Here is a 10519-nt window from a genome sequence, read left to right on the forward strand (position 1 = left end):
TACAAGTGAATTTAAGAATGAGAAAGCCGCCGATGATTTCAGATTTCATTTCTATTGTCCATGGATAGCAACTCCATAGCCATGTTCTTAACTGTAACACTTAAAAATTACACTTTCACAGTGTTAAGATTTTATATAAACCAAATCTTAGATTATGAGTTTAATACATTCACACATTAAATTTCAACATTTTGAGATAGAAAGAGGAAAAAACTAAAATAACTTTCACCTGTTGCTGCTGTGCTTGTATTCTGGAAAAGTGAACCTCCTAAACCTGCTAAAGCTCCTCCTAAGGAAAGGCCTGTGGAGGCAGTTGTAGTTGGAGCAGTTGTACCACCCAAATTTAATGTAAAGCCAGTAGTTCCTGCAGAGAAAGCAAACCAGCTTCATGCAGACACTGCATTCAAATACATCCATAGACAATCTGAAATAACTGAAGGGTCTGAACAGCACCTGTATCATCACTGGATAATAAACTCAATCGTCATTTTTATTTCCTGCACATTTTCCACAGAAAGCCAAGAGACTTTCGAATTATACGTGATTTTGTTCTACAATACCATAATCTTGATTAGTCCATATTTACCTGCAACTATATAAAATTTTTGAGAGTCCCCCAGAACACTGGAGAATCTAGAACCTGGCACAGAATTTATTTTATGGCAAAACAGGTCTAACAAGTGCTATTGACTTGTTATATTAAAATGCTGAAATGTTAACGTTTTATGTGAAACATTAAAATATATTACACAAGACAGATGATACAAGAACATTTCATTGGTAGTTTGAGCCACCTACTGGAATTAAGCATCCCAGCTTTTGGTAGGATAGGGAAGAACTGAGTAGAGAAAGACCACAGGCATAAGAGGACAAAGAAGGCACAGATAGCTGAGCTCAAATGCAGACTCTTAAAGTTAAGAACAATGAAGTCCAGTCTTAATTATCATCATGCATGGTACAGTTTAGCTGAGTTAAATATGATGGCAGGTGTGTGCCAGTATGAGAACTACACTGGAAAAAATCTTGTTTCCACTACTAGTTAGCCATTTCAGGCCATCTACAAAAGGTAGACATTTTTCAAACTTTTCAGCTGTGCACGTAAGAAGCTTTCAACCTTCCATGGGGTTAACAATAACAAAATAATCACTTCACATGACAAATCAGCTCTTGCTACATTTCTAATGACTTATATGCTGCCCATATCACATGGTATGCCGCCCTCTATATCAACATAAATCTACCTGCATTAGGATACCCAAATTTAGAACCAGTGAAGTCCAATGAATGTTCTTATTGAAGTACCACAAAATTATGTAAATACTAGAAAAATATAGAGTGTAGAACTGTTTTACCACAGTTTTATTGTTAAAAACAACAACAAAAAAAACCCCACAAAACACCTAAACATCTTCCTACCTGCTGCAGGAGTCGATGTAAGAGCAGATGATAATGACAGGCCACCCGCTGAGGTAGAAGTAACAGGTAAAGCAAATGGCGTGGCCGAACCTGCAGGTTTGTTGAAACCTAAACTAAAGCCTGTGGTAGCTGCTGATGTGGTGGCAGGCGTGCCTAAAAGAAAGTAAAAGCCAAATGTCACTCTTAGAACATTCTGTCTGAGAATGAATCCTGAATTCACCTTCTCTTCTGAACTATTCCCATTTAACCATCATGAGCACCATGGCATGCAAGATCACTCACATCAAATAAAATATCCCTGTAGCACCTTCAGATAAATTGCAAAGGTTTATATTAATTGCACAGGCATTTTTACTCCAGAATTCCTAGTGATTCAAAGGGCTTTAATCATGGACTGGCAATTATATCTAATAGTAATCTAAAAAAAAGTAAAAATAAGAGGTTCCACCAAGAGCATCTAATAGAAGCAGCAAAGTACTGGTAGATGGAGCTATAAGCAATACTGCCTAAAATACAGACTAAAAATTCTCAATTGGATGTGCACACCAAAATGAAATATGCATACATCCTTTCAACATAGTTCTCTTGTTTACAAACTGAAATGTTATTCCCTCAAACTTTGCTTTTGATCACTTCCACTTTCTGCTGTTTTCATGGCAAGAATACATTTTACACTCTAGAATCCATATTCCAAAGTAAGGAGGAGTGTGCAGATACATATACAAACCACAACAGCAAGCATAAGAAACACATACTTGGTATTCTCAGTAACTGCTGTGTGTCTGTTTTGGATGACATCATTTCATTCAGCTATTGAAAAATAATTAATGTTCATCTGCATATTACTGACTGCCACGTACCATTACACCTCCACACAGCCTGTTCTGTGTTAGCTGCTGCTCCCCCCTTCTGCTCATTTCATTTGCTGCTTTATCCAACACCATTTTTTACTATTTATTCACAGCAAGGCTTCCTAAGTTCTTGGACTGCAGTATGTATTATAGCACCACCCCCACACCCAACATTTGTGATACTCAAGCTCAGTTTCTTCTCAGACCTCAGTTGCTGGTGTTTACAAAGAAAACAAAACCCACAAGTAGCCACACATTCCTGTACTTCCAATGACAGCTGAAAAATAGTCACTAAAGATGCATCAAACAGAAGTAAAATATTTCCAAGGTCCCCTCCCAGTTCAATCCTCTTTATTCTTCTAAAAGTGGTAATTATCTAACAGACCTGTTCACACAAAGTTCATAACAGCAAGAAATTCTGTATGAAGAATTCTTTGATAAGGTATTCTCTCCCCTCTGCTGAAGGATGAAACTCCTCAGGGAAAAATGAATACGAAGTCTAACTTTCCACTAGGGTCACTGTTGTACAGGAATGGAATAATCCTTTACCAATAAGTAATAGTGCCCAGAACTGCAGGGCTCCCCTCTAGTTTGCAGCCTCACCATTTGGGCTGCAAAGCAGACTGCTATAGTAATGGGGAAAAGCTCACGTATGACCACTAACTTTCTGCATTACAAGAAAGATCTATCTGTCCTTTTTGGCCTGTTTAACGTTAAAATCTAAATTAGGTCCTTACCTAATGTCAGTCCTGTAGCAATCGTTGTTGCTGTTCCTGCTTTAAGAATAAACCCAAACAGAATAAGAATAGTAATTGAAGACCACAGAACAGCTATGATAGTAAAAAACATGAAACAAAAGACTAAAATAATACAACATTATGAGTCAGTATGCAGACTATTATACAAGGTTTTTATGTAGTATGTTGAAAGCAAAACAACATTAATAGAAAACAGTATTTGTAAGTGCTAGCAGCACAAATCAAAGCATAACTGACTTCAAAAAATGTCATTTCTCTTTCTAAGAATCTGCTAACAGTGAAGCTGATGTTAACACAGCAGTATAGCAAATTGTTTGAAATTTCAAATAAATGAAGGTAAATAAAAATATGGAAACTAGTAATTCTATCAAATATTTTTTTCAGCCATATGGCAGTACATAACATTAGCATGTAAACCAGTAGATTTACAGTATAATGAAGAGGATTATAGAGTCCAAAGTCTTTGTAAAATCCTGTGTCTTGGTTTAGGGTTTCTGCCCCACCGGTAATTTAAAGAGATTCTTTTGAATACAGTGCTATGCCATTTCATATTTTAAAAACCATCAGATTAGAAGATCAAAAGAATCATTCAGAGTTAAAAGAAAATTACCCCAATGTAGTCAAACACAGTAGTACAGGCTTTCAGTTTACTGTTAAATTGATTTCTAGTAGATTGGTTCTTAGAACTTCCCCTATCTACTCATACAAGCGTACAAGAAAAAAAAAAAGACCATTTTGTTAACAATATTGAAGTCAAAGTAAAATTCATTAAGTTATATCTGCCTGATGGCTGAAAAAAACCAAACCACCTCCAGTCAAAGTTTTATTCTTTTGCACTCCAATACTCCTGTAAGAATCTGTATGTTCATAGATTGAATTACAGATCTAAGAAAATATTAATAAATTTCTTCATGCGTATTAAAAAAACCTAAACAACAAAACCAGAAATGATTACTACTGCAGAATTACAAACATTAGTATTTGTAATGTGACAAACTCACAATATTTTAAAATATTTTTCAGATCAAAATATAACTCAATATTAAATTATAATTTTGAGCATCCTGGATGAAGAGTTAGATTTCTAGAAAACATTAGGATTCAAGTTATGGAAGAATTTACACATAGGCACAGTTTTCTGTTAACTGCATTTGTGTTTCTGCGGCATCAGTACTACATAGTTCTCAATGAATGACCTTTTAAACTGTTCAATGAAGCCTTCTTACAAAGCTACCTAAGCAATATCCTGAGCTACTGTAAAAAAACAAACACCTGATGACTCAGTTTTTATGTACTTATATTTCTGCTGTACAAGAATTTTTTCTACCTGTACTGGTGCCTCCTAGTGTAAAGCCAGTGGTTGATTTTGATCCAAAAAGTCCACTCCCAAAACCCACTGAAGGAGCTGATGTAGTTGCTGTTGCAGTGGAAGAGCCCAGAGTTCCAAAATTAAGTCCTCCTGTTGAGCTATTACAAAATAAGACTATTAGCAATAATTATTTTACAAAATAAAAAAAGATCCAACACCTCCCTTATTTCAGTTTCTTTCCCACCCCATCATTCATTTTCCTGAACCACACATAGTGCAGCTGGACAAGACAGTCTACGATCACTGCCCACCAAGTCTATCTCCCTCCTTCCTTCTACAACTCCATAATCCCCACTGCTTCCCTGATACCAACTCCAGCATTTGTTCAGCTCCTTGTTGAGCTGATACATCTTGCTAGACCAGTGTGAAATTTCAACTTTTCTCCGTTAAATCATCTCATTAGTTCTGCCTAATTATTGTCCCTGAACTACTGAAATGGGAGAACAAACACTAGAGGCAGCGCAAAGATGACAACAAACCTGCAAGAACATCTTTTCAAAGCAGGTTGCAAGTCCAGTTAGATACACCTGACCAGAAACCTCAACCAATGTTACTTTATTTCATTCTGAAGTGATAAGCAGACACGCAGCCATTCACATCAATAGCGCAACTTTGCCCTATAGTACCACCAAAACACACTGATTTATGAATTAATTTTCTAACCAAAATGCTGCCCTTCCCCACAGGTGCAAACTATAGAGGTACTCATGCCTACCATACTTTATTTTCTGACTGTATACTTGTCAGAAAGTTACAGAAATAAACTTAGCTATTTTCACATATGAAGGGAAAGAGAGGAAGGAGACAAAGATCAGTAACATCCAAAATAAATAAAAAGGCTTAATTTTCCTGGTTAACTACACATTTGAGAAGTTTCATGGCAAATAGAGAACAAGCTTTACATTTAGTGGAGAACACATTATCTTTTGTACAATAACACAGGGGAACACAATAATCATGATTATCTCTAACCAATGAAACTGCAGGTACTAACAGCCAGGTGAGTCTACGATTTCAAAAATTTTGCTCTTAAACTGATGAAAGATGAGGTAAGTTACTATAAAAATTTATTTGTAGTAACTTCCTCCTCCCATTTGTGAGCCTTTTTAGAAACTAGGTAAGTTTTCTAACTTAAATGACATTTTGCATAGTACCACAGTAGCACTGAAACAAAATGCAATTTAGACTTCAGAGTAATGACTGTCAAGAAATATTTTATGTTTCAGGTGTTCAGTAGTCTCTCATTGTTCCCTCATCTCCTCTCTCCTTTTTGTATGAGGGCAGCTCTTAGGCATAACAAATTAAACACAGAAATAAATCCTTAAAAAAAAAGGCTATAATTAGCTTTTACATTAAAAGTTTTCAAAATATCTCCAAAACTGATTGTGGCAAGCCCAGCAAAAGTTGGTTGCAAGTTGAAAAATCTAGGTGTGAGTTATTCTCAAAGTAGTAATTTAGGAAGCAGAGTAGCCAAGAAGTTTAGAAGGACACAGACCCACTAACAGTCCAACTCCACAGGAGCCAAAATCATTTCAGCTTGCTTTACTCTCAAAATTTCAACATACCACACTACAGCACCATGACCTAACTGCTTGTAAACTTAAATACACAACATGGTGCTTCTCTCACTAGTCAAGAATTTACGTTTTTCATCTTTTTCCAGTACAAAGATGATTCTTCTGTGAAAGTTCTTCTTGTTTCAGTATTCCAATAGAAGAAAGCTAAGGTACAAAAGATGCAATTCAGCACTGTAGGACAAAAAAACCCCCCAAAAACTCAAATAAAATGAAGTGGCATTTTGTTTGGTTTTTTAAGATAGAAAACCCAAAATGTAGAAATAAAGCAATGGCAGCTTCTCATCAGCAGGAGAAAGCATGTACCAAAAGGACTATCTATGCCCCACAGATGAAGAGGAGCTCAGGTGACTGAAGTCAAGTCCTAACTCTAATTTTAGAACTAGAACAAAGCATTGCACCTGGCTAAAACATACCATGTAATTGTATAGAGAACATCAATTAACAAAAAGAAAGAGCTTAAATACCTGAATGGCTGTAGGTGCTATGCAGGAATTAGGCAGACTAGCATATCGCATAGGCTTTAGGCCACTAGAATACTGGTCACTCTCATCAATAATACCTACACTTGAACTACACAATAAAGCCCCTTTTCTCCCAACACCTGGCAATATTGTCTTAGACCCAGCTCAACTGAAGAACAGCTTCTTCCTATAGGCTCAAACACGTTCTCCAGCAAACTATCCCATAGGGATGATCAAGATTCTTTCAATCATCCAGCAGTAAAAAGGCCTCTTCCTCTGTGATACTCCTTGACCAATAGCCCTAAAGACGTGTCTTGCTTGTAAGAATAAATGCATGACTAAAAATGCAGGGTATCATACTACTATTAGTTAGCACCTGTTAAACTTTTACTTATTAAAGAGATTAAAAAGCCAGCTAGAACAGAAAAAAACATAAAAATATTTAATTTCAATAGGCAGTTTTTAACAAGTACAGATCAACAAGACAGAAAAAGAGAGTTTCCCTTGTTTCAGGCAGTACATTTAGAAGAGTGTTTTTGAATAAACAAATATTATTTTAACTTGCTCATTTTAATCACAGGAAACCTGCATTAAACAGGCATGAAGCAAAAGAAACTTATGTTCTTTACCAATTCCATATAAGCTTCACTGTGGAGTTAAAACAAACAAACCCACAAGCACAGGTAACACAAAAATGCCATCAATCTGTCACAACCATAAAATTATTAGAAGAGACTCAGAAAACTTGTTCCCTCTCACATGGGCTTCCAAATAGCAATACTGCCATTTAATCCAGAGATACTCTTTCAGATCCAGACGTTCTGCTCTCTTCCCTTCACGCTGCTAATTCCTGACAATTCCAACAAGTAAGTATTTTCAAATATATCTGCATCAGGTAATGTTCCTTTGAGTAGCTCACCTTCCCATTTTGTTTACATTACAGTGATCAATTTTGCCTGATCAGATTTGGGAAAAACCCTGATACAAAGCTCCACTACAATAGCCTTAATTTTCAACGGAAGCATAATAGCAAGGAGGTCAGAAAAAACAATCTCTGCTGGTACTGCTGTGTGCAAAGAAAGAAAAAAGGGGAAAAAAAAGCCCCAGCAACAACAAAGACTTACCTATTATTCTGAGAAACCTAAATACTAATAATGCCTTTAGTATAGAGCCTGCAGTGTGTCACATGCACAAAGTTCTCCTTTTACTCCAAAACACTATATACTAAATGCAAGGTTATCTGTGCCAGAAAGGATAAGGTTGCACCCAACCTCGGGGCGGGGGGGGAAATCACATTTGAACATTAAACATTTGGGCTTTGACATCAACGAGCTCCATGCCACACGCACAAGCTCAGGCTGACTGCTGAAACCTCCACACGTATACGATTCACGTTCTGTGTTCAGAACCTTGGAGACAATCGTGAAAGAAGATGCCCTGCTTCGACAAAACCAAAATAAAGCAAAATTATAAGAGCACCTCGCTTTGTTATTAGCTGCCGAAAAGATCGATCCCTACGTCTATGTTCCCGAAGCCGGCCCTGAAGCAGATGAGGCAGGAAAGGCACCCCCACCCCCTGCGCGCCGGGGCAGACACGATGAAGCCGCTTCATCCGCGCACCAAAGGCCCTTTCGGCCAAAGGTGCCGGAGCTCCGGGCCTCTCCGGAGCAGCAGGAGAGCCGCCGAGACACACGGCCCGGGGGCTGCGCTTCCTCCCCGTGCCCAGCCCTCCCTCGCACACACACGCGTGCAGCCCGGGCCTGCCCAGCCGCGGCCGCCCCGGCCCGGGCCAAGCCCGCGGAGCGACGGCGGCCTCGGTACGGGCCGGGCCGCGGGGCTCGGCTCCCCGAGGCCGTAAGAGCCTGGGGGCGGGGGCCTGCTGGCATGGCCGAGCAAAGCTGGGGCGGGGGACGCCACGTTACCTCGGCGTGGCGGCTCCGAAGGAAAAGCCCCCGCCCCCGCCTCCTCCTCCCGACCCGGCGGCGGCGGCCGCCGCGGAGCCCAGGGTCCCCGCGCCGAAGGAGAAGCCCGCAGACATGGCGGCAGCAGCGGAAACGGCCGGAAAGCAGGGCTGGGAGACGGCAGCGAGCCCCGATGGCGGGGGCCGGGGAGAGCGGCGGCAGCGGCGACCTCCTCAGAGTCGTCGTCGTCGTCGTCGTCGGCCTCCTCAACGCCGCATCGCGCCCAGCGCCAACTTCGAACCGAGCGGCGGCAGCGAACGCGCGGACGCCAGCCACGCTCCGTACGCGCGCCCGCCGCAGTGCACCACGGGACCGCGCCGCCCGCCGGCCCTTAAAGGAACAGTAACGCGCGGAGGGGCGGCGGCCCCTCGGCGGGTACAGCGCTCTTGGCCGAGGCCAAGGCAAACGCCGAGGGTGTCCCGCTCTGGCGGGGCCCACGGCTCTTGGCGGGCGGACAGGACAGGCTGTGATACCTCCGAGGTTACCTCCAGGTGACTGGCTAGGAAGCAGGAGACCAGCTCAAAAAGCCAACTCGAATTCCGTGAAAATCCCAAAACTCACTTAATTTCAGGCTGAACCCGGGCTCGCGGCCAGCACAGCGGCACATGGCTCTGGTCTGCCTCTCCAAGGACCCATCATTTGGTAACACTGAAGTACAAACTACAGCACCTGAACATCACCAGCTCAATTACTAATTACTGCCTGCGTTCACAAACGCCTGCTCCCGTTTCCCTACCAGGCCGTACGTCACACGCGTATGCCGCTGCGTGCACCTGTGACACGGTTCCATCCCTGTCCCATCCGGTCGCTGGATCCCGACATGTAAAGCTGGGGAAGTGTTAAGAAGCCGCTGCTGAAACACAGGGGAGTTCCTCCGAGTACCCTACACACCACATTTGCTCAGGAAAAGGCGTTACTAGGCTTTTCTTTTAAATCTACCTGGTAGTCTAGGTGAATCACAGTGCTATGAAAGGTTTTATGTGATTACCTCGAGTTTCTCAAAGCATCCAAAACAACACAAAAACCTCTATGTTCTGCTGCTCAGTGCTGTGGCTGCTGAAAACTATGGATGGCCGACATATTGACTGAAAAAAATCTTTGAGGTTATTTATGGGTGACTGGATTGCTGTCCTTTACACAAGGCAGAGCTTCAGGCACATATTTAAATGTAATTTCTGATGTTTAGTCCATGTTTACTTACATATTGCATGCACATGCCTATCGCTGAACATCTTAAAAAAGAATGAGTCCCAAACCTCTGAGATGTTAAATGGCATCTATAGAGTGATTTCCATGGAGTCATTTGTCAACAAATTCTTCTGATCTGACAGGCCACAAAGTGACAAGATGTGTTGGCATACCAGGAAAAGAGGGCCTGTCGAGGGAAGAGTGATGTCTTTGTAGCATGGTTTTAATAACTTGTGACAGCCTATGAATGTCACCACTCAAAAACTTTAAGTTCAAGATCACGAAGCCTGTATGTTAGTAAAAGAGGTTAATTTTGTATAAAAACCATCCTACTGAATTGTTTCTAATTTACATAATAATCCTGCAAACAGCAAGACTTATATAGCCCATTCTACAACTTTTAAGTTTCATCAAATCTCAACTACCCTACAGCATACACAAGATTTTTGTGCACCAGCACCCAAATAACTACAACATGGATGAGTCACTGCACTCTAAAAGACTGAAACTCTCCATGCCACAGAGAGGCCTGGGTAACCAGGGAATGGCTCCTGTTTTCCACACACCTACTGTCACCCCATGGCGGGGCCCAGGACCGCTCTCTCCTCAGGGCTGGCCGCCAGGCAAGGTTTCATGGCCAGCGCTGAGTTCTGTGGCTCCCAGCACAGCATTCCAGCCCCTTCCTCCCCCCTCACCCCCCGAATCTCTCAGAGAACCCCTGGGGCACTGCCGGACAGAGGGTGGCCCGGTGCCTGCCACGCCTGCCGCTCCTCACCGCCGCACCCCGACACTTCACGAGCCCCCCAACCATTCCCGCCCCGACCATGGCACCGCCTCACTTCGTGGGTACAACGCATGCGCGCTGCCCGCACTGCTGCGAGACTTAGTGTCCTCCTCCCGCCGCGAGGGGGCGCTGCAGAGAGTCAGCTCCGGCTTTG

At 42.0% G+C, this 10519-nt stretch overlaps 1 protein-coding gene across 2 annotated transcripts in view; it reads right to left on the reverse strand.

The window, feature by feature from the left end:
* Positions 1-8699, reverse strand: part of NUP58 (nucleoporin 58) — a 38078-nt gene extending 29379 nt beyond the window's left edge. Inside the window, exons 1-5 of one of the 2 annotated variants that reach the window (XM_054832385.1) lie at positions 8355-8699; positions 4353-4492; positions 3005-3043; positions 1417-1569; positions 230-364 (exon numbers count right to left, since the gene is read on the reverse strand). In XM_054832385.1, the coding sequence (XP_054688360.1) occupies positions 230-364; positions 1417-1569; positions 3005-3043; positions 4353-4492; positions 8355-8470 (583 nt within the window). In that variant the 5' untranslated portion in view covers positions 8471-8699. The remainder of the gene's footprint in view (positions 1-229; positions 365-1416; positions 1570-3004; positions 3044-4352; positions 4493-8354) is intronic. The other variant, XM_054832393.1, reaches the window with a different exon arrangement.
* Between the last annotated feature and the right edge of the window lie 1820 nt (positions 8700-10519).

This window comes from Grus americana, chromosome 1 (genome assembly GCF_028858705.1).
Source record: "Grus americana isolate bGruAme1 chromosome 1, bGruAme1.mat, whole genome shotgun sequence".
In the NCBI taxonomy this organism is placed as follows: Eukaryota; Metazoa; Chordata; class Aves; order Gruiformes; family Gruidae; genus Grus; species Grus americana.